General features: G+C 37.2%; 1 protein-coding gene and 1 long non-coding RNA gene across 5 annotated transcripts in view; one reads left to right on the top strand and one right to left on the bottom strand.

The window, feature by feature from the left end:
- NAA35 (N-alpha-acetyltransferase 35, NatC auxiliary subunit) overlaps positions 1 to 21,773 on the top strand; it is an 84,732-nt gene extending 62,959 nt beyond the window's left edge. For 3 of the 4 annotated variants that reach the window (XM_032477483.1, XM_032477479.1, XM_032477482.1), the window contains exons 12-23: positions 267 to 445; positions 5,005 to 5,064; positions 8,376 to 8,482; positions 9,888 to 9,954; positions 11,289 to 11,387; positions 11,986 to 12,164; positions 15,210 to 15,346; positions 16,141 to 16,208; positions 17,253 to 17,393; positions 17,766 to 17,888; positions 20,406 to 20,486; positions 21,376 to 21,773. In XM_032477483.1, coding sequence (XP_032333374.1) covers positions 267 to 445; positions 5,005 to 5,064; positions 8,376 to 8,482; positions 9,888 to 9,954; positions 11,289 to 11,387; positions 11,986 to 12,164; positions 15,210 to 15,346; positions 16,141 to 16,208; positions 17,253 to 17,393; positions 17,766 to 17,888; positions 20,406 to 20,486; positions 21,376 to 21,435 — 1,301 coding nt within the window. In that variant the 3' untranslated portion in view covers positions 21,436 to 21,773. The remainder of the gene's footprint in view (positions 1 to 266; positions 446 to 5,004; positions 5,065 to 8,375; positions 8,483 to 9,887; positions 9,955 to 11,288; positions 11,388 to 11,985; positions 12,165 to 15,209; positions 15,347 to 16,140; positions 16,209 to 17,252; positions 17,394 to 17,765; positions 17,889 to 20,405; positions 20,487 to 21,375) is intronic. The other variant, XM_032477480.1, reaches the window with a different exon arrangement.
- On the bottom strand, positions 18,330 to 24,412 carry LOC106729962. Its single transcript, XR_004319060.1, has 3 exons — positions 22,695 to 24,412; positions 22,454 to 22,545; positions 18,330 to 21,055 (listed from the first exon to the last, which is right to left on the bottom strand). It is a non-coding gene; the product is annotated as an uncharacterized LOC106729962 (long non-coding RNA).
- Positions 24,413 to 24,689: the final 277 nt, after the last annotated feature.

Raw genomic sequence — 24,689 nt, 5'->3', positions numbered from 1 at the left:
TTAAATGTATTGTTTTATCCCATTCTTGGCTTGGAGCTAATTTTGAGGTAGAAACCTCTCTGTCACCACTGCCATCACCATGTAAGAAGTACAGTTTTTGATTATTAAACCTGCATGTTATTTTTAATCGTAAATTACAAATCCATTTAGAGTATATTATTAGAATTTGGAGATACTTTTGAAACTAGCCTTTTTATATTTAGTAGTATTTGAGGTTTAAAATTCAGAGAAATGTTGAAAATGTTACTTATTTATTTTCTTTTTAGATCATCCAATTATGATGGGTTTTGAGCCCCTTGTTAATCAGAGACTACTTCCACCCACCTTCCCTCGATATGCAAAAATAATTAAAAGGGAAGAAATGGTCAACTATTTTGCAAGATTAATAGACAGAATAAAGACCGTCTGTGAGGTGGTCAATTTAACAAATTTACATTGTATCCTGGTAAGTACCAATCTCTATTCTGAAATACAACTTTTACAACAGAATAGTTTATTATTTTTTAAAGACTCACTGTCCTAAGGGTAAATAATACTGCTCACTTATTTTCTGTGATACCTAGAGAATGAAGTGGTGTGTGTACATATATTTTTTTTTCTGTGTTTAATCCTCATAAGGCTTTTATACTATCTATTGAAGACATTAAGAAACTAAAATACAGAGAAGTTAGGTAATTCACCCAAGTTTTGAGAATGGACATTTGAATCCTCAATTCTGTCATCAGAACCTTTTATATAAATAAATGTGTGTGTTTATGCATGTGTGCATATATACACACATACATATATATGAACATATCTGTAAGGTTTTTTTACATATAAAAATTGGATCATGGTGTTTGGTAACTTCCTTTTTTTAAATCACTAATCTCCATATCATGAACATCTTTTCATGTCAACAAGTATACATATTTCTACATTATTTTAATGGCTACGTGGTATTCCACTGTAAGTATACACTACAGATTTTTTTTTAGTCCATTCATATTGAATTATATTTAGGTCATTTTCAGTGTTTTACTGTTACAAACAATACTAAGATGAGTATCTTTGTTGGTAAACGTTTATATCATGTGCTTCCTTACCCCTTAAGATAAATTGCTAAACAGTGAAGTTACTGGATGTAAAAGAGTAGGTCCATTTTTAAGCTAGCATATTTTGGATTAATATTTTTCGTGAGTTAAAATATAGAAAAACGTGGTTTATTTAGGGAATGTTAAAACATTCAGGGATGGAGTTTTGTTAATTGTTAAGGCTGTGGTGACATATATTACAATTAGGAAGGTAGAAATATGCAGAATATTTAGATGTAAGTGCACTAGCTTAGTTTGCATGACTGTACCTAGATACGCATTTGACTGTTGTTTCCCCTCAGTGTTCTAGCCTCCTGTCATTTCCTCTGTGAAGTGTTCCTTGTTGGTTTCAGGTTGCTTCTGCACTTGCGTTCCTTGAGATGACACGTTATCTAGTTTATATTCCTAGAATTTAGCAGCAGCCTCTGGGGTGTAATTGATGGTCAGTAAAGATTTGTGCTTTTCTTATGCTCTTTCTTATAGTAACTTTATTTTCCTTTCCACTAATTCTTTGTCATTAAAGCCCAGCTTAAGTCTTTATTCCTCAGTGAAACTTCCACTGATTATGCCTTTATTACCTCCTTTTGTGTTTCCTTTCCTTTTAGTAGTTTTTCCTATTCTGTCATAAGAATCATAGAAATCTCAAAAGTAGAAAAGTTCATAGACATAAATCAGTTGCAGTTCATTGTACAACTAAACTAATGTTTTGTGGGCTTTATAACCAAACTAGATGATTGGTTAGTGTCATATCTGGAATTGGAATAGAGATTTTCTTATTCTTCTTTTGCATCTGCTTTTCTAATCCTGAATTGTCATATGAATATATATTTGTTTTGACCAGATTAATTATAAGATTTTAGAAAAGGAGAAGATCAATGTAAATTGGAATAAGAAAGTTATAATGCAACAATTGGAATTTGATATTCTGGCAGAAGATTATGGATTACTTTATCAGGGAGGTGAATGCATATGACACACCATAATAGAGGGGAGGTGGGGGAGCCAGGCTTGGACTGCTGTCAGCTGGAGGTGAAGAAAGCATAGTAATGGAAGAATCTGGACCCCTGTAAGACCCGGGACACAGTGGATGTGGGGGAGTGTAACAGGGGCCAAGAGTAGAGAAGATTAGATTTATGGAGGATAATGGACCAGATAGTCTGGTGGATCTGTATAGGAAACGTGTTATTATCAGGATAAAGTGCCAGATTCTAGAGAGTGCTTTTACAAGTCAGTAAGATAAAAATAAGCATCCCAACGAAAAATTGGGAATGACACGAGCATATACATTTAAAAAGAAACAAACATGAAAAATGCATAACCTCACTAGTAATTAAAGAAATGCAACTTACAACAACTGGATTGAAAAGTGTAGTAATATTTAATATTGAAAAAGGGAATAGTCACATATGTTGTTGCATACAGAAATGGTTGTCAGAGACAAAGCCAGATTCAGCCAGATTCTTTTTTAAAAGATTAACAAATACCAAAATATTAATTACAACTATTTCTAGGTAGTGGAATGCTATGTGATAGTTTATTCTTTGTGTTTTTCTTCATTTTCGAAGTTTTTGGTATTTTGCATATAGAGAAAAACAATGGTAAGGAGGAGGGTAGTGACATTAGTAAAGGGAAATACATAGGTTAGGAACCCAAAAGATGATGCTTTTGACAGCTGTGGAGTAATTAGGAAGATAGCTAGTTTAAATGAAGTAAATAGTGGACTTTATAGAGTATATCATGTTAGGGATATATACTAGCAATAAGAAATTGAGTACAGACGAACTATGATAGCGAGTATGTATGTACACTGATGAGTTCAGCCAACATGCTTTTTGTGCGAGGCACTGTGCTATGGCTCTTATACAGTGATGAGCAAAAGTATGTCATCCTGTCATCCATGTTGTCATGGGGCTTACAGTGTAGCATAAAAATGATCATAGAATTACAACCTGATCTGAGCAGTATGAAGGAAATGAACTAGAAGATACAGCATCTAATGGAGGAACTGACCTAGATGATCAGAGTCTTTCTTAGAGAAGTGAAGGTAAAGCTAAGATCTGATGGTTAGGGAAATATTCATTTGGGACAGTAGGTGGACAGTTCTAGGTGCAGGAAGCTGAATACTCGTCCTTGTGATGGAAAGAACATGATACATTTGAGAACCTAAAAGAAAAGTAGCAGAGTGGAGCATAGAGTGATGGGGATGAGGGGTTGGTGAGGCTAGAGAGGCGGGCAGGCCAGGCAAGACCATTTAAGCCACATTAGGGAGTTCAGTCTTTATCACAGAGCAAAGGAATACCATTAGAATTTTAAGCAAGATCAGTATGGGTAGGGCAGTGACATAACTTGATTAAGAATTTGGCTGCATTGTAGAGGAAAGATTGGAAGGGACCAGAGTAAACGAAGGGGGATAAATTAGGAAACCATTTCTACAGTCCAGGAGTGAAAGGATGGTAACTTGGACTAGAAGGGTGGCAGGGAGATGATGAGATTGTCAGTGTTAGAGCTATGTGTGAGCTAAAGTTGATAGAATATTGTGATGAATTAAATAGGGGGGCATGAGAGAGCTCTCAGGAAGGCCTCTGGTTTTCTGCCTTGTAAGTCTACATGCACATATGGTGCTATTCATTGAAAGGGGGAAATTCTTGAAGGACCTTTGAGAGTCAAATGAAGGTCTTAGTGAAGTAGAGTTTGAATTTAAAGTATTTAAGTAGAGATACTGAATAGGTATTGGCTGTGTGGCTAGAGTTGAGAGTCTTGTGCCTCGAGTTATAATTTTGGAATTCTTGCAGTATAGATAGTAATTGAAGCATAAGTGTTTATACTACAAAATTTATGAGGAAAAAGGTATAAAGAAAAGAAGGTAGTCTGGAACTAAACTTTGAACCTACAGAACAAAGTGAAAAGTGGCCAAAGAGGAAGAAACACGTAAAAGTAATTTTAAAAGTTTTTCAAGAAGGAAGGCATGCTGCTGAGAGTTCAAGTGAAAGAAATGAATAAGGTCCAAAATCGGTGTTCATTGGATTTAGTAATGGGGGACAAGTGTGACTAAAGCAAAGAGCCAGGTTGCATGTGTTGACAGTGAGTGGGGGTCGAGTTAAGTAGAGATGGTGGGTGCAGCCAGCTCCTTCAGAAAGTTTGGCTGAGAAGGCAGCAGTTGAGAGGGAAGTGGGGGATCATGTGATGATCTTTTCTTTAAAGAGAAGAGAAATTTGACTGTTTAGTTGAAAATGGGAATGATCTGATAGAGAGAAAGAATATTAATACCTAGGAGAGCAAAGGATGACTAACTGACAGTGTGTCATGTTTGTGAAAAAGTCAGAAGGAAGGGAGTCCTTAGTACAAGTGGAGGACGTCTGTTGTTAAATTGGACAAGGAGGGGGTCTAGGTGCAGATGTGGGAATGGTTAGAGGTTTAGAGGCTGAAGTTAAGGGATTTCCTGTGGGGTAGATTATTTTAATTTTCTTTGTGATATGGAATAGGAGAATCTCTCTGGTGCAGAATATTCACTTTGAGGAGTGTGTGCAAGGTGTAAAAATTAATTGTGAATAAAGAATGTGAAATCAGTTTGCCTGGTTACTTCGTTATTTATTTCTGTGAAATAGACAGTAAACCTCTGTCACTAGTAAATTATTATTGATACTATTATTTTCATGATGTACGAATTTTATATTGGTACCCGCATAATACTATTATTGATCAGTTTGTTAAAAAAATTTTTTTTTAGGCTCTAAAATTGTCCATTGTTCCGTTCATACAATTAGACAATTCTTATAGAAATGATCTTTAGCTGTTTGGCATATTTTAACTCTGATAGTGTATCATTCCCAGAAAGTCTAATAAAAAATTACTCTTTATATGCAGACATTTTCAGCTTTTATTTAATCTATTAATAGATGAATAACATTACTTTTTTCTGTGTATTTATTAGGACTTTTTCTGTGAATTTAGTGAACAGTCACCTTGTGTTCTTTCCAGATCTCTATTACAAGTAAGTTCCACTTAGTTTTGAAATATTTCTTTAAACATCAAATAATGTGTACTGACGTTTTATTGATTGATGGAACAAAAGATAGATGCTTTTAAAGGTTATTCCACAGATAGTGTTATATTTTTTTAATAGAAGTATTGACTTAACAGTGTTAGACACTCATCAATATTATATTCTGGGTCATAAAACCTTAATAATTAAAAAAAATTAAAATCATACAAAGTATGCCCTCTGACTATTTTGGAATTAAATTAGTAATCAATAAGAGAAGTGTTTGGAAAATTCTCCAAATATTTGGAAATTCACACACTTTCTAAAAAAAACCCCTTGGATCAAAGAGGAAGAATTGAGAGAAATTAGAAAATATTTTGAACTGAATGAAAATGAAAATACAGCATATCAGAATTTGTGGGATACAATTAAAGCAGTGTTTAGAGGGAAATTTATACTGTTAAATGTTCATGTGAAAAAGGAAGAAAGGTCTGAAATTATAATTTAAGCTTCTGCTTTAAAAGAAATAGAAAAAGAAAAGCAAATCAAACTAGAGGCAAATAGAAGGATATACCAAAGATCAAAGCAGAAATGAGTACAATAGGAAAGAGACAAGCAGTAGGGAAAATCAGTGCAGCCGAAAGCTGCTTCTAAGTTTGATGAACCTCTAACTAGACAGAACAAGAAAAAGAGAATTCAGATGAACAGTATCAGCAATTAGTACAGACCCTACTCAAAATAAAAGAAGAATATGGGAATATTACAAACAACTCTATGTCCATAAATTGAAGAAGTTAAATGCACCAGTTTCATGAGGGCCGCTACCAAAACCCACTCAAGAAGAAATGGGTACCTTGAATAATCTTGTATCTATCAAGGAAATTGAGTGTATAGTTAAAAGCCTTCCAACAAAACTCCAGGCCAATTCTACACAATCTCTTTCCAAAAAAGCAGCAAGCACACTCATTATATGACACCTGCATTACCTCAATACTGAAACTGAAGACATTTCAAGCTAAAAAAACCTATAGACCCATATCCCTTATGAACGGAGGGATGAAAGTCTTAAAGTATTATCAGATCAAATCCAGCAATATATGGAAAAGGAGAAACATCATGACCAAGTAGGTTTTATCCCAGGAATGCAAAGCTGGTTCAGAGTTTGAAGTGTAATTTATGATACACTCTGAAGTCTCAATAGATTCGGGGAAACCATTTGACAAAAATCAACATCCATTCATGATCAAAACTCTCAGCAAAATTAGGAAAATAGAAGAAAACTTCCTTAACCTGGTGGAGGGCATGTACAACAGACTTAGCGCTAACATCCTACTTAATGATAAAAGGTTAAATTCTTTCCTCCTGTGATTGGGAAGAAAGCAAGGCTGTCCACTCTTATCACTCCACTCTTACCATAGAACTGGAAATGTTAGCCAGTGACATAAGGCAGGAAAAGAGATAAAAGGCTTACAGTTGAGCAAGGAAGAAATACTGTTTCCTTACAGAGACATGGTTTTCTGTATAGAGTACCAAGGAACCTACAAAGAAGTCCTAGACCTGATGGTGAGTTTAACAAGCTCACAGGACATGAGGCCAATATACAGAAAGCAGTTATATTTCTATGTGCTTGCAATGAACAATGCAAATCAAAAACTTGAAAACAATACTGTTTACAGTAACATTAAGAATGAGATACTTAGGTCTAACACCTGTTTGTAGGACCTGTATACTGAAAAAGGACAAAGTATTGATGAAAGACATCAAAGAAGAATTAAATAAATGGAGAGAAATACCTTGCTTGTTTGTTCATTGGAAGAATTGTTATTTTTTAAGACATCAGCTCTCCCCAAAAGTGATCTGCAGATTCAAATCAATCCCAAAATCACAGCAGAAATTTTTGTAGGTGTCAACAGGCTGCTTCTAAAAACTATGTGGAAAGGCAGAGGAACTACTATAACCAAAACAACTTTGAGAAAAAAGAACAAAGTTGGGGAACTCAACACTACCTGACCACAAGACAGGTGTGCTATTGGCAAACTGATGGACATGGATCAGGGGAACCGAGGAGCACACCCAGAGAAGCCCTGTTCTTTAATCAGTCTTTTGTTACATAGCACTATATGTGAGACCATAAAACTTTTGGGAAAAAGGGTAGGCAGGAATCTTTTGTGACTTTGGGGAAGGTAGAGAATTCCTAGGTATAAAATCAAAAGCAAAATCCATAAAAAATAATGCCAAGTTGATAAATTTGAAACTTTAATTCTGTAGAAGACACTGTTAAGGAAATGAAGACTCCACAGAGTAGGAGAAAATGTTTGCCAGTGATGTCTGACAAGGGATTTGTTTCTAGAACATATAAAGAACTCAGTAAATATTACACTAAGAAAATGGACAACCCAGTTTTTAAAATGGGTAAAAAAAAAATCAATATGAAAAGATATTCAGCGTTATTAGTATTAGGGAAATGCAAAATAAAACCCTGATGAAATACCATTATTCCCCTATCAGAATCTTTAAATTAATAAAAAAGGAAATAAGAAAGAAAAACTGAAAATACAAAGCACTGAGGAGGATGCGTTGCTATAGTGACTTTGGAAAACAATAGCAGATTGTTATAAAAATAAATATACAAATCTGACTCTTGCTTGTTTACCCAAGAGAAGTAGAATCTGCCATTGACTTAAAAACCTGTATGCATGCGAATGTTTAAAGCTGTTTGGCTCATGATCACCAAAAACTGGAAACAGTCCAAATGTGTTAGGAAATCAAGTAAGGTATGGTATAGTAAACATTAAAATAATTGTGGTCATTAAGGAAAGAAAATTAAATGCAAATTATTAAATAATAATGTATGTAAATTAATTTATTATTTTAAATATATTTTTTCCAATTTCAGGAAGTTTGTATTCCAAAGTGTTGATTAGAGATAAAGATTATCAACTAGCTTAGTATTTGCAACCATTAAATATTTCATAATTTATGAAACTCTTTCTTGTATCTTAGCTCATTTGATACATTCAGACTAGTCAGTTCATTTTCACTAGTTCAGTATAACTACTCTGAACTTGAGAGATTTTTTTTGTGCACATTTCTTGTGCTCCTGCATCCGAATACATCTTAAATAGGGATTAACAAGCAGTACCCATTGTGGAGGCAGTGGTTTATGTAACTTTTTCACCAACTTTGTACATTTTAATTTCTCCTGCATTTTGTGGCATTTATAAGCAGTATGCTCATGTCACAGTAATGGCAGCTGCATCACACGTGCAACATGTCAAGATTGTGACAGCATTACTAATACATATAACACTTGTTTTAAGACCACTTTCCTGGTGGATAACAAGAAGGTCTTTGGAACCCATCTCATGCAAGACATGGTAAAAGATGCACTTCGGTCTTTTGTCAGTCCTCCGGTGCTCTCCCCAAAGTAAGTTCATTGCATGATAGTCTGTAAATGTTTTTCCACTGTGTTAAAATTTTCAGTGTTACATGTGAGAAATTTGATGCTGATCTGATTCTTTTTTTCCTCTATAAGTGTTTTGACACTTCATTTTGAAGGATTGTAGAGTGTCTCTTTATTTTAGGAGTTTTACCACAATGTGCATGTGTGATTTTCAACTATTTCCTATCTGGAAATGAGTCTTTAAAAGCCTCAAGTCTTCAGATCAGATCATTTTTTCCTATGCTGTTATCTGTTTAATTATTACCTCACCTTCATCTTTTAAAGAGCTCCTTATATACTGTATCTTGTAGATTTTCCCCCTGTATTCCTGTGACATTTATCTCTTTCTTATTTTGCTGTGTTATGAGAAATTCTTCCTCTCGATCTTCAAGGCTGTTCTGAGCATCTTTCATCTACTAAGTTTTTTAAATTTGAAAATCCTAACTTTCAAATCCAGAGGGTTTTTTTTTTTTAATGCTCTATTTTTGTCACCTTAAGTAATTTTCTTACTTTGGACCTTCCAGCACTTCTGTTTTAAACATTGCCACCTATTCCAGGTGTCCGCCTTTTCTTTATTCTGGCTGCTGCAAGCCATTTTCCGTTGTGTGATCATGGCTCTGTTTATCTTTGAGGCTCTGGTTATGCTCAGTTATGACAAACACTTAGGAGTAGTAAGTTGTCAGCTCCTGTCAGTGCACCAGGACAAAGTCTGCTTCTTCCCATCTCCTTAGATGCAAAGGCTACTGTCCTCCCACCTCAGGGAAAGGAAAAAAAAATCTTTCCATCTGTTCAGCCCTTGTATTTCCTCCAGGGCCAGGCAGGTAGCAGACCCTCCCAGACTGCTCAGGAAGGCCTTTCTCAAGAAGTGATGCTTTTAACTGAGATAAGGAGCACCACAGGGAAACCACTTTATGAGGACAGAAAATGAGGTGCCAGCGGGATGTATAGGTGATGATTTTGGCCTCTGGTTGGAAATACGGGTACATCTTGAACAAATTCAGGTTTTGTGCACTATTTTCTTTATAACTACTACTGTGAGCACAGTCCAGGGAGGGTATCAGCTAGAGGGGAACAGGTGATACTGAAGTAGGATCAGGAAGGAGTGGAGCTTTGGGATTTTCCTTCTTTCCTTGTTGATTTTATTAGATCCAACTCTTAATTGTCCAAATACAGAGCTAATTGGAAATACTGCACATTAGTTGTGTGAAGAACAAATAGTGTAAATATTTCCTAATCTAATGCTAGTACGTCTTCAACTTAGTAATGTATGTGGTTCCATTTTCTTGTTTTCACCTTCCCTGTGCGTTGGTAGCGCCTACAGTAACCACTGCTGCTTTTTGTAGGCCAAACGGTTTAGTTTGAATAAAAAGAATATTGCATTGTCTTACAGGTGCTGCCTATATAATAATCACCAGGCTAAGGACTGTATCGATTCCTTTGTTACTCACTGTGTTCGGGTAAGAACTGAAATTTGGATCATTGTGGTGGATGCTTTAAAACTGTGGAGTATAATGCCTTCAGCAGCATTCATTTGTGCTGTGTTTTCATCTCCCATTTCTTACTCATCTTCACTGGATAAGCAGGCAGTTCCTGTCTCTCTTACCGCTGAGTGGGTAGCTTCACAGCCCGTGGTCTCCTGGAAGGCTGTTCCATACGGAGGCGCCTTTTGATGCCCTCTCACCATAACCCCTGGGGACCACAGAAATGGGATGAGCTGTGACCCCCATCTGGGAAAAGAGGAGTTTCCATTTTTTTTGTAAATAGACACAAAAACGTCACTTATTTTTGACCTTACAAACAAGAGACGTGTGTAACATCCCTAGGCACTTACCTTTGTACTGCCTTAATGAACAGGATTGTAGTGAAATTTAAATTACTGCTTTTAGATGAGATCATGAACTTTTTTCAAATCGCAGGTAATTTGGGGAAATGGAAGCCTGGTAGTTGATTAAATTAATCATAAATCATTGTTACTTGATTATAAGCTCTTTATAGATAGCTCGTTTGTGCCTAATTCCAGTTACTAAATGTATATGTATATATTATTTTTATATATCTGTATATATAAAGGCAATATAGTATGATAAAAGGAACATCAGTAGAAGGCCAGATTTTATTTTTATCATTTTCTTAATGATACATTTTATCATTATCAGGCAGATTACTTTGTTTTTCTATAAACCTTGCAATTTTTTAAAAGTGAAGATGTTAAATTGCCTCTGTACTTCTTATAGGCTACTTATTGATTAAATGAGATTATATTGATCAAAGTACACAAATATAAAATGCGTATTTCTTAAATCAGAGCATCCTAGCAGTTCTTGTCCATTGTCTGACTCATGAAATGCTTTACTTTATATGAGAATGCTGTACAGATAGGAATAGGAATAAAGAGCTTTAGGCAGGGCCTATAGGTATTAGCCGTCATCTAATTCCAGGATATTTATAAGCAGCACAGACGTGTCAGCCTTGAACGTTGGCTTTTGGCTTGAAACAAGCAGAAAAGAAACTGTCCTCTTGAAATTGTGGGAAGATACCTAAAGACTGAAGGAAGATATTTTTGCCATATGAAAACAGGTTTCTTAAACAGCCACTTTCCTCTAGCTATTGATAGATTCTAGTATTGAGTTCCTTTAAAGAAACACCTATGTAAAAAGTATGCATAGGCGAGGATTCTTCTATACACAACATTTTTTTCCCTTAAACCAGATTTTGAAAGCTTGGGATGTTAATTTCCTTCAGTATCAGGAAATTTCATATTGACAGTTAACGAACTGTATGTGTATTGCAGCCCTTCTGTAGTCTTATTCAGATCCATGGACATAACAGGGCTCGACAGAGAGATAAGCTTGGTCATATCCTTGAGGAATTTGCTACCTTGCAGGATGAGGTAAGAACCAACAAGTTGCCCTCCCTTCCAGAATTAAGCAATTCATATATATCTTCACCAGATTTTCAAAAACAATTCTTTGGAACAGTAATTTGACTAATTTTTCAGTGTAGTTAATTTCCTTTTCACTTAAGATGTAACGGTTACATATACCAAAGAAAGGGTTTACAAAAAGAAACAGAACAATAATCCAAACTGAGAAACATCTTAATTATTTTTTTAAAATCAGGATAAACTATAAATATGTGTAGAACAGTAGTTATAATTAGAGCAAGTTTACATCATAATAAAAATATATTAATCTTCAAATTTGTCAGCAACAATATTATTAATATAACTGAAGCTCTGAAGTCAATTAGTTTTATTTTGTACTATAAAACAGATATCTTCTTAATTTAGGAAATGTTTAAATAAATGTTATCCTTTGAGAAATGGGAAGTTTGAATGTAAACCTAACGAGAAGTGCATTTGAAAATATGAATTCTTCAGGTGGTGAGATTCACATTTTCTGCTCATATGCTATTTTTAGCAGGTTTTTCCTGTAATTCTTTCATTACATTAAAAAGAAAGTTAATGTTATGATGTTTTGTTGCGATAGGCAGAGAAGGTTGATGCAGCCCTTCACACTATGCTGTTGAAACAGGAGCCCCAAAGGCAGCATTTGGCCTGTTTAGGTACCTGGGTCCTTTACCATAACCTTCGAATTATGATACAGTATCTTCTAAGTGGCTTTGAATTGGAACTCTACAGCATGCACGAGTACTATTACATATATTGGTAAGAGAACAACTGGAGTTAACGGTGGTGGCGGGTGGGGTAGATAAGATCTGAGAGAGCACTGCAGAGTGTAATCTCAGGGTACTTTTTTATTTAGTGTATTTGAACTTTAGTTGTGGGACAGTTGAAAAATACTGAAAATTAGAGCTAGATTATCTGGAATATCTTAAGTGTCATAACATTGTGCAAATATATTTTTTCTAGCCATTTGAATATTTATTTAAAAATTACTAATGAAAGTGGCTCCAAAGTAAATGGATTAATTGAAGAGCTTTTATCTGTTTCCAGAAAGAAAAATTAACATACATTTTGCCCTGACTTCAGTGACGCTAGATACTAGCTGTAGAATGTACTTAAAGTTCAAACTCTGAGCCAGATCTTTCTCCTGAGAAGAAATGATGGCTGAGATTACTATTGGGAGTATCACTACTGAACCTATGGCCCTGAGGACTTGTCTCAGGAACTTTGAAAGAGTTAGTAAGAGATGATCTTCAGCAGGGTAGTTCCTTGCTTTTCTTGAAGATGCGAGAAACCTAGTAAGAGGACGCTTGAGAATATTTTAGACATGAAAAAGCTGTCACAGAAAACAAAGAAAATTGACGGCTTATGAGTTCGGTTATCTTGCATCTTTCTTAGTCTAGCAAAGTATGGCGGTAATTTAAAGTTGTAATGACCTAATTGTTGCCCATTACAAACAACTAAGTTTAGTATGTTAGATCTTAAAATAGCTCATCTTTTTAAATTATTTAACTTAGTAATTAAGATGTTGTATATTGCATGGAGTCACTGTTATGGAGGAAGGAAAGTAATCATTTCCTACACCGTTAACATGGTTTTGTTATCATGGCTGCTAGGGCTCTGTTTAACAGGTAGTTTTTGATTATGAAAATAGAACTGGAGCATCAACTATAATAATATGAGAATGGTGTTATATTTTATATATTCTTCAACACTTACATAGAAGACAGCCCTTACCAACAGGTGTTGTTACAGCGACTTGGAATTTCTTCTATTATTAACTCACACTAGACAGTCCTATTCAAACAAGGCATTTTAGAGGAACATGCTCAAGTTTTGTGGTTTGAGGGAGCTAATTGGAAGATTTTGTGCTCTTGATTTTCAAAATATAATTTTGTATGCTTTTTGACACAAAGAACTGGCAAATGAATGATATTCAGATAAATACTCCATTAGAAATTTACCTGTATACTTGAGCAGATTCATTCCTTTTCTTGTTAACAAAAGAAACTTTAGTTCTACTTACAAGTACCCTTGTGGTCTGCTTGTTTTACTGCTTTTTAGTTTCAAAATTACAGATTGGGCTCCAACATTTTTACACAATATACGTTGTTGTTCTTCAGGATGGTGATCCCTAAAGCGTGTGGACCCTTTTAAAATCAGGAGAAAACTGTTTCTTAAACGTTAGCTTGCATCATAATCACTTGGAAAGCACATTAATATACAACTTGCTGGGAAGGGAACTTCCTAGAGTTCCTGGTTTAGTGGATCTGGGTAGGGCCCACCAAGTCATTTGCATTTCTGACTAGTTCCCTGGTGACACTGCTGCTGGTCCTGAGATCACAACTGAGAGCCACTGGTATGGATATTAGCACTCTGACTCTCCTTGGATGTAGCTGTGTGTTCATTTTGATAAGGCACTCACCACAAGCTCATTGAGATACCTGATCTTTGACAGGGAAGGCCTTAATTGTGCCAGCTCTCCCCTGTACTCACCTGTCCCTGTGTTAGTCGGTCAAAATGTAGAAAGTAGCACTAGTTCCCTAGAGAAATCTCATTAAGATAGGTTACAAATCCTCATTTTGTGGTGATAGTGTATATATCCTATACAAAGATACTATAATAAATGTTTTTCTTAAATTCATTGTCAGGAATTTTCTCTCCATATGAAGTTACATGCTTTTTAAAATAAAATAAAAATATATATTTCCTGGTTTATTTTAGCTGCCAGGATGCATAGTGCTCAGTTTAGCTTTAAAATACAGTAACTAAGTCATTCCAGGTGTATCTTTTAGTTGGTTTTTGTTTTGCTTTAAAATGTTCTTTTTGGTATGTGTTTTAATATTGTAACTTGCCTTACCAGCTGTTTGAAAAATTTTGGGAATAAGCATCATACCCTCAGACGTGATCATAGTAACATTTCTTATAAATCTTTGATTTTTCACTTAATGTGGTAGTGGGCCTTAATTTTATTCAAAGAAAATATATTTGTATCCTAGATTTAAACTGTTTTTCTGGCTTAAATATTGTTGGTTAGTTTAAACTTAAGAAAATTTAGTATCTGGTAGAATAATCTATTTAACATTTCCTTATTAAATAAATTCAAGTAGATTATAAGCCTGCAAATCATTAATTTTTTAGACTTGTTCTGCATAATGCATATGATTTTTTATTTTCTCTTATTTGGTTTTATAATTAATAGGAAAATAAAATATTTACATAATAGGTTTAAGTGAAATGTGACCTGATATAGTAAAAGCAATTTAATAGACATTTATTTGATTTACATATATATGTAATTATCGAAAAATTATTTTTTACTAGAGTACAGTTGATTTACAGTATTGTGTTAGTTTCAGGTATACAGCATAGTGATTCAGTACTTTTGCAGATTGTATTCCATTATAGGTTATTACAAGATAATGAGCATAAATCCCTGTGCTGTACAGTAAATCCTTGTTGCTTACCCATTTTATATAATCTGTTAATCCCATACCCCTAATTTGTCCTACCCCTCCCCACCAAGAAATCTTTTGAAAAGTTGCAAAACTCATGTCATTATAGGAATTTAAAATCTTCTGTATTGTATGGCAACATATATGGCCACAAGAAAGGGGAAATTAATCACTTGTCATGCTCATTTCTTGTCAGATCTAAGCTAGCAATTATCTAATTGAATAATCTTGTTTTAAAAAAAAAAACCTTTAAAGCATTATTAAAAAACCTCTTTATTAGCACCAGTGCATGTATTGTCCAAGCTTCCTCATTTAGACATTGACCATTAACTAACATTTTCTTTCCATTAAGGTATCTCTCTGAATTCCTTTATGCATGGTTGATGTCGACATTAAGTCGTGCCGATGGCTCTCAGATGGCAGAGGAAAGGATAATGGAAGAGCAGCAGAAAGGCCGTAGTAGTAAAAAAACAAAGAAAAAGAAGAAAGGTGCTGTGAATTATTTTTAAACTTAATAAGTAACATTGGAGTGCACTTTAATTTCAACAGATAGATAGATGGAGAGCTACCCGTGCTTTTGAATGGGTGAATTAGTCATTATACTCTCTTCAAAAAGTATAAGGATGAAAACTGAGTCACACTGTTAATGGTGCAAACCTTTTTGGTTCCTTTCCTTGCTTTTCTTTTCTTTGCGACTTCATTTGTCAAAGGATCTTAGGACAAGAAGTAGCCGCATAAGATAGGTTAAGGATCAAGGCAGCAAGAGACCTTTGGCAGAGGGCTGACAGCTCAGGCAGGAAGTAGATCTGGAGTTGTGCCGGTATAGTTGGCCCAGAAGGGTGGTCACAGAGCGTCTCGGCATACCGCTCAAGGACCACGAGGACAGAGAAAGGTTTCCAAAGGACTCCCCTATTAATCACTCATGGGAAGGTACAGATAGGCTGCAGTCGTTACAAAATAGTGCTTTCAAATTTCAACAGTTTGAGTAGGTCATTAAATAACTGTATCCATGGCTCTCCTGGATAAGTCATCTCTGTATTATGGCTTCAGAAGAAGTTACAGTTAATTCATACTAAAATCTTACGGTATTAGCCATCTGGAGAATACAGTTACTGTTTAGCCTTTCTACTGTATTTTACTATTTGTTGATTTTGGCCATAAAATAAAACTTAGCCTTTAGGAACAAATTGTTTGAAATTGTAATTTAGCAAACAAGGTGGAAGATGTTTTATAAAGCAAGAGGAGGAAGGAAGGAGTCTGGATGATCTTCTTTTTAATTACAGTTCGCCCATTGAGCCGAGAGATCACCATGAGCCAGGCATATCAGAACATGTGTGCTGGAATGTTTAAAGTAAGTTGTTTTTTTAACTACATTGCTATTATATAGTTTAAATAAAATGAACTCTTCTGTGAGTCTTTCCAGGTTCTAATTTCACCTTTGTTTTCACTATCTGCTTAGTGAAAATTACCCTTTTTTCCCCCAAGTCTAGTGATTTTTATTTAACAAATGTCGACCCCTTGGCATGTGTCAGATACCTTGTACTGAGTACACTGGAGGAGACCAAGTCTAATCAGATGTGATCCTTGTCTCAGTGCCTAGTTAATGACAGGTCAGGTGACATATATGCGGCACAGGTAATGCTTCTGATGATGATCAGGAACGGTTTCTTAGAAGAGGTGGGGTTTGGACTTTTTTAGAAGTGCATTAATTAGGAAGGGGGCAAGTTCCACAGTGAATGGCCTAAGCAAAGCAGGCATTTCCAGGAGGTAGTGAGTATCTCTTAAGTTGTACTTGGCGATTCAAGAAATGATTTGAGGCAACTTATATTAAAATACATAAAACAGAACATGGACTTCTCTTTGAAAAACAGGACCAGTGCCTTTTTTGTAACTGAGTTATATTCAGTTTACAGTGTTGTGTCGATTTCTGGTGCACAGCACAATTCTTCAGTCGCACATGAATATACGTGTATTCATTTTCATGTTCTTTTTCACCATGAACTACTACAAGATACTGAATCTGTTTCCCTGGGCAGTGCAGTATAAAGCTTTGCTTTAACATAGACGGTGCGCTACTTTTTCTTCAGGACCTTTTACTTGAAGGTTTCAAAGCTACTGTAAAAGCATTAGGCACGGAAGAGTAATGTGCATGTGGTACAGTTTCACCAGGAAAATTAGTTATTTATTAGACGTGGAACTTGACTATTTTCTGTATAAAAGGTGGCACGTAACAGCAAAACGAATACTAAAGCCAGTTTGTTTTCTCTGTTTGTTTCTGATTTCTGAGCCTTGTTTTAACTGTGTGTCAACGGCTGTTTCTTGTTTTCTGTCCTGTAGTAATGAGGATGTTCATATTTTCATGTTGATGTCATCTTTTTTTCTCTTTCTTCCGTAGACCATGGTAGCATTTGACATGGATGGCAAAGTACGAAAACCCAAGTTTGAGCTCGACAGTGAACAAGTTCGATACGAGCACAGATTTGCTCCATTCAACAGTGTAATGACACCACCACCAGTGCACTATTTGCAGTTCAAGGTGAACCTGCTCCTTCACATAGTTGTAAAATATTTAGTCTTAGACCTTCTTGGAGATGTGCTGTTTGTACCTAGCTGTTTTGTTGAAGTAGATAGTCACGTGGAACTGTTATTGCACCAGTGGGACCAGCGGGATAAGGTGGTAACACAGCAGTTTTAAACAGTACAGAAGCCATTCGGCTGTGGTGGATGTGCTCACAACATGAACAGGTATTTAAATAACGAGAATAATTGGAGGTGTGGTGTATGAAGGCTGAGAAGTGGACAGGAAAAATGAGGCACAGGCTGAGTGTTCGCTTTAGTATCTGTATGTGAACAGTCATTTTAGAGGTTTTTCGTATTAAACATGTATCGAATAATATCTTTTTTTTAGGAAATGTCTGACCTCAATAAATACAGCCCTCCTCCTCAGGCTCCAGAGCTGTACGTGGCGGCCAGCAAGCACTTTCAGCAGGCAAAAATGATCCTGGAAAACATCCCCAACCCAGACCACGAGGTGAGGCTGCAGCTGCAGCGGTTCTAGAGGGAAGCGTGGCCTGTTCTGCTAAGAATTTCAAACAGCTGTGCTAACCTAACCTTGGCAGACTTAAAATTATTTGATGAGAGAAGTAATGTAAACACCCACTTTGTGGAAATTTAGAAATCGGTGCAAAGAGAAGTTAAGACTTAGAACCATAAAGTAAGCAGGAAGAACAGAAATAAGATCCAGATTGATCCACAGCTCAGAAATGTTACCATTAAAAATTTTAAATTTTAATCTATAGTTTACTGTATTAAAATACAATTATATAAATCTTAAATCTAAAAATGATCAGATATCACAGGAAGTAAAAACAACCTTATTCCACTTGACCTTTTAAAACAAAGGCTATTGTTTTTGAAGACTATTTTGAGTATCATTCTACAGAGCTTAGAACTTGCAAAATGTAGAATTTCAGGCTTTTGTTAGTTTCTTAATTGATTGTATTCCTAATTTTATTGAAATGCATTTATTCTGTGAGAGTCACCTGTAAAACACAGCCCATTTGGGGGAGTGTATTCGGAAGAGCATTTTAGCAGTATCTGACAGAAACCACAGGTCGTTGGGCCCAGCAGTGCTGCTACTTGGGATGTGTCTTACAGATGACAGGTGCACGTGTGGGAAGTGAGGAATACACGAGAGTATCTAGTGCAGAATTTTTAATAGTAAAAAAGTGAAGAAATTTCAGAGTCGATCGGGGGAACTTGAGGTCGCACGGTATATGATTTATCATGCAGTGGAATACTCTGCAGCCCTAAAAAGGACAAGGGAGGTATTTATGAACTGTAATGGAATGCTCCTCAGGATATATAAGCAGTTTAAAAAGCAAGTTTAAAATTAGTGTCTATAGTATGCTGCCATTTCAATCAAAAGAAGCATGTGTGAGTATTATGAGTATAACCTGTCTCTGGATAGATAGAGGAATTAACAGCAGCGTTTGCTTCTTGGAAGGGTTGCTCAGTGCCTTAGGGAACAGGGATAGGAGAGAGAGGACTCTTTTTTAAAGTTACTTATAACCATGTAATGAAAGAAAATAAAAGGGGGGAGTGTAAAAATTAAAGGAAGGTACCTGTAATGGACGGCGTATTTCTTTTAGTGGACTTCATTTATTTAACTCAGTAAATACTGTAGAGTGCCTGCGACGTCCTAAGCAATGGGGTAGGTTCCAGCAGGGAAAAGTCACAGCCAGTAATCCAGGCCCTCCTCGGGGCAGAGCAGGCAGATGGACTGTATAATTTACTTACTTATTTACTATTAGAAGATTATAAGTACTATGAAAAATCAAACTGGGAGTAGGGACAGCGAATGCTACAGGAGGTAGGGAGGTGGAGGGGATTAGACAGTTGAATATGGTGGCCTCTGAGCAAATCCTGGAAGAAGGTGAGGAAGCAAGTCATGGGGAATGGTGCACACATGTAAAGGTCCAGAGGCAGGAGTGCCTGGAGAACTTCAGGAACAGCCAAGGGCTGTGTGCTGGATGGGGTGCACGCCAGGGTGAGCTGTGGAGAGGTTTGAGCAGAGGTGTGACCAGATCTGATCTTTGTTCTAAAGACCAAGGGTGGAGGCAGGGGAGCCAGTTAGCAGGCCGTTGCTGTAATCCGGGTGAAACAGTGGGTCGGAAGTGACTACGCTGTCTAGCCAGTGAGACTGGCCGAGGGATTGGATGTGGGGTGAGAGAAAAGGAGGAATCACGGATGGCTTTGAAGTTTTTGGCCTGAGCACTATCTGAGTGGATTGAGCCATGGGGGGAGGACTACAGGCTGGAGCAGGTGGGGAAGCAGGGCTGGGAAGGTCAGGAGCTCAGTGTGGGACAAGCCTTTTGGATGCCCGAATGCAGTAGTCCTCTAGGTAGGTGGAGGTGTCACCTGGAGATGAGGAGGAGCGGTTCCTGAGCTTGTGCGCATGTGTGAAGACAGGGAAGAAGAGGGAGGGAAGGACTTTTCTTCTAGCTGCTCACACCCCCTGAGAGAAACGCAGTATTCCATTCCCTTGTTCCTCGTGTGTTCAGGCGGAGCCTGTTAGACAAATGGTGGTTAGAAATAAGTTAACACTTACATTTACTACCTTCAGGTACGGGTCTCAGCTCATGTTAATTCAATCCTCACAACAAATCCTTGCAGGATGGGTAAATTAATATCCCCATTTTATAGATGAAGAAACTGAGGAACAGAGAGGTTAGAAAACTTAGAGGTTTCATAGCTAGTAAGTGGCAAAGCTGGAATTTGTAAACGGACAGCCTAACTCCAGAGTCCATGCCCGAAACACTATGGTGGTGGCTTTGCAGGATTCTGCAGCCTAACGTTATTTTGTTTTGAGGAAAGCAAGATACAGTACCTTTCAGGTTCGTTCTGTGTTAGCTAAAAGACGTATGATGGTGTTGTGTTCATGTTTTTAAATTGCCTTTATTTTAATAAAATCTCAACACTTATATTGTACAGTTCCTATTAGTATCTGTAATCAGGATATTTTGACTATGTTGCTCATTGTGTTTAGGTCAGCAGAATTTTAAAGGTTGCCAAACCCAACTTTGTGGTTATGAAGTTATTGGCAGGAGGACACAAAAAGGAATCTAAGGTAAGTATATTGTGCAGAAAATACATGGTCTTAAATTATTGTAAAACTTCACTTTGTTTCAGTCAGATGCGTAAATATTACAGAAAAGTTAAAATGCTTATAAAAACTATTCTAAACAAGGTTCAACTGCAGAAAATAGAGCTCGCCACTTTGCCTTGAAATGTAGATTTTGTTGACTTAAAATCTCTGAAGTCTGCCCTTCCATGTAGATTACTGAATGACTGGAGGTAATAAAAGAAATGTGTAAAAAGAAAATTTATGGGTGAAGTATTTAGAAAGCCACCTGCTTTTAGAAAAGTGAATGCTTCAATAATTAAAGACGTCAGTGGCTCAGGAGATGGGAGACTGCGTAGGCTCCCCTTGCTAGTGTCGCTGCATCACTGGTGCTGTATCAGCGTGGTGCAGAAGTGAGAGGCCGGCCGCTTAGGCACTTTTGGTGCCACTTGCCCATTTTTGCCCATCTTATAGGTACCTGTTTGCTCCCCATTGCTTTTCTGTTCCTTCGCTCCCTCAATCTCCGGCTCTGCTTTACCAGTGACTCATTTCATTGCTCTGGAGTATCAGCAACCCTGGAATTAAAACAAAATTCCTGACCCATGACCCCTTCCTGTAATTTAAGTCCATTTTCCTTTGTTAACTATTCTTGGAAGATAGAAAACTACCAGTCAGCATGTTTCCTAATGACCGTCATAAATCTAGAGCTAAGCTAATTATCTTCCCCTCCAGGTTAGTGCCTGACTTAACATTTTTGTCATTAAACCAATTTTTTAATCTTTTTTCCTACCTTGTCTCTAAAAACATTGAGAAGCTCTAAAATTAAAGTAGTCTCTATTCTGTTTACTGTCGGAAAACGTGTCAGGTATACTGATTGACTTCGTCTTCTTTGCAGGTTCCTCCTGAATTTGATTTCTCTGCTCACAAATACTTTCCTGTTGTGAAACTTGTTTGAGAGACTGAAAAGGTGACCAAAGGAGTGGGATCTACTTTCAGATTCTACTCTTACAGGATCTGTCCATCAGTCTTACCACATGACGTGAGGTGAAATGGCTTTCTTGGATAACAGCCCATTATAAGGAATACTTTTAATTTGACAGCCTTATATGACATGAATGAAAACTGCTGTTTTAAAGTGGTTTATTATGTTCCATGGATGAAACTGGTCTTATTGAGTGCATTGATGAACGTTACATGGTTTTATTACAGATTTAATCATAAATCATTTTTTATGAATGAGTGAGTGAAAATAGTGTTTGTAAAGGTTAATAAATTTCTTGACAAAAAAATGCACTACTGGAGATGAAAACCAATAGCACTTTGAACTACTCAAATCTTAACATGTACCAACAAACACAAATTATCCAAAAGTTTCAGATCAAGGGCTTTTTGGCAAAATACATTTAAGGGGCTTCTCGGCTATATAGGGAGACTAAATTACATGGAGACTGATTTTGTGTTAAGGTGTCTTAAATTATGTATCAGAAGAGATTTTTTTAAAAAATCCTTTAACTGTTAATTATGGCGCTTTAAAAAGATATTTGCTAGTGACATTACTCAAAAGGTAAGAAAGTGTAGGTTGTTCGTCTTTAGGGCTACACTTAAACTTGGCCTGCTTTTTATTGCTTCATATTCAGTTTAACCCATGAAACATTCTCAGATGGGCTCTCTCCAGTATCCTCTGGCTTAAATTCACCTGCAAGTGCCAGCCTCCGCCCCCCGTCTTCCTTTGCTGCTGATTCCTTTCTGCTCTGCTGTCCTGGCTCCTACCGCCGTGGCTCTGGGGCTCCCTTTCTGCCCTCCACAGGGGGAGCTACACTGTGCCTTAAACTGACTTCTGGCTTGGCTTAAAACTAGGTAGGAAGAGTTTTATATTTGCTCTATCCTTAAAGGGGTTCTGGGTTTCAAATGTCTTAACTCTGATTTGACACCTTTCTTGCAAATGTGAGACTGAACCTTGACTTCTGGCTCACCTGCATGAGGCCTGCCTGCTGCAGTAGAGCTGGCTGCAGAGCAAGGACTTTCCTGACTCCTTTCTTCTCAGCTGTTGAAGCAGACTCTCTACCTAGAGTGGTGACACGTGTATCAGCCAGGAACAGCCATTAGGCATCCTGAAATTTCAGAACCCAGAAATCTTTATTAAAAAAAGAAGAAGAAAAGTAGCCTGTACAACAGAAACTTGAGCTATGAAGAGACAGATGTATTCGTTGTTACCTATTCCGTTACTAGTTTGTTGAGAAGGAAGACAGCATTGTTTCAGGCTGGTAATTTCTGAAAGTTACAAACAAAAGAGACAGACGGTTGGAAATAGGCAATAGAAGAAAGAATCCAAAGAAACAACGAGGCTAACAGACAGCAAGGTCTGGCACACAGCCGAGCCTGAGGCAAACCAGAAGACTCAGACTCTAACAGGCCTTGTTAACCTGCTGTCTGATGAGGTCCCCTGCTGTCAGTGAGAGCCACTGAGGCGGCTCGGGCTCACCGCAGAGCACCTTAGGCCATTTTTTTCAGGAGTGGGTCTTCCTAAGTTAACTATCAACTGAAAGAAAGATTCTTAGTGTAATATTACTGACAGAACCAGGTGTTTTCCTTTAAGTAGCTGTAGTATTTTTTTTTTTAACTGTAGGTTTCTAATCTGAAAAGCAGAAAGATTTTTTAAAAGTTCTAAAAAAGGCAACTACTATTCAAGGTGCTAAAAAATGATGGAAAAAAGACTGATTTTACAGCTTTATGACTGCAGAAGAGCAAAGGAGATTTAGCAGGAAAATAATGCAGGGCCACGTACAGTGAAAAGGCCTAGGATAAGGACCAAAATGGGCCCACTGGATTTGACAGAGGTTCCTGGCGCAACAATGAGGACTTCCTGGAAGAGGTGGGGCAGAATCAGGAGAGCAGGCCGAGGGGTTAGTGAGGAGGGTGAAGTAAGGGAGACAGAGTCACTGTGAAGCACTGATTTCCCCACATTCATACTTGCCCCACCCTATTCTTAGAGGAGCTGATCAGGTCATAAAAGATTCACTGTTCTCTGGTTAGTTACACAGTCTTCACCCAAGAACGGGGGGTTTGGCCACTTCCTTTCTGTCCTCCCCTTGGCTTCTCAAGCTGCAGCCTCACTGCTTTGCCTCTGACCACCAAGCCCTTCAGGTTTCAGCTGAAATGTTACATCTGCAGAAAAGGCTCCTCCCTCTCCTGGTTTAGGCCATACCCTTAAAAAGTGCTTAGCATTTTCAGTTGTGATTTAAATAATTAGTTATTTCTATCTTCCCAACAATAGTATAAACTTGAGAAAAAGACCTTCATCTTTCCAGAACCTGCTCGCTCAACTAATGGGATGGGAAAGACATCCTGGAGGCACTCATCTGGAAAACTGAACAGAGAAGGTACAACAAGGCCTCTAAGGCAGCAGAAGGCTCCCTTTAACAGAAGGGACACTAGAAGTGCAGAAGAACTGAAAGTAGGAACTGGAGGTGGCAAGTTGGAGTCTGGTAGCCTTGCCCCTAAACAATTTGCTTCAGCTGATGAAATTGGTTTGAAAATACTTGACAAATCAACCAATCTCAGCACAAATTGGTATATCATATACTTCTAAATCTAAGGAGAGTAAGGAACCAGAACTGGTTGCTTTTGCAATAAGGAACCATAAAATACAATTTGGAATGACTGAATACTGTCATCATCCTGCAGCTGCCAAGGGTGTTTTTCAAATTTGCTCATGAAGAGACGAAACAACCTAAGATCTCACAGCAGACCACCTGTGCGTTCACTTACACGGCTAAGCTTTTGTTCGGTAGTCCTGCTAACCCCACCTTCCATCCCTTTCCATTTAAAAGAGAATGCATCAGCTTTTGGTGGGTCACATAAAGTTATTATGCAAACTCTGAATTTCTCAATTACTGCAAACCTGCAACCTTTTGTTTTGATCACAGATATATTATCTGCTGACATCTAGAATAACGTCTGAATGAACACATCTCAAAAAACCAGAGCAAGGACATGACTATACCAAGGTTGTCCTTTATAGGGAGAAAACTGGCAACTGCAGACTGCTGGCTAAGGTCACAGAACTGCTCTTCTGAATGATACTCAGATGGTAAAGACTGATAACGTAGCAGCTTTTCGGGCTGAGTTAGAACAGAGGTGAAGGTTTTTAGTTCTGGATCAAGGCAGACATGATACGTCACATGGGAGGTCCCATCACCATCTCACTAC

This window comes from Camelus ferus, chromosome 4, assembly GCF_009834535.1.
Source record: "Camelus ferus isolate YT-003-E chromosome 4, BCGSAC_Cfer_1.0, whole genome shotgun sequence".
NCBI classification, from domain to species: domain Eukaryota; kingdom Metazoa; phylum Chordata; class Mammalia; order Artiodactyla; family Camelidae; genus Camelus; species Camelus ferus.
Note: the sequence above shows the minus strand (reverse complement) of the source record. Positions and strands in the feature narration are given on the sequence as shown.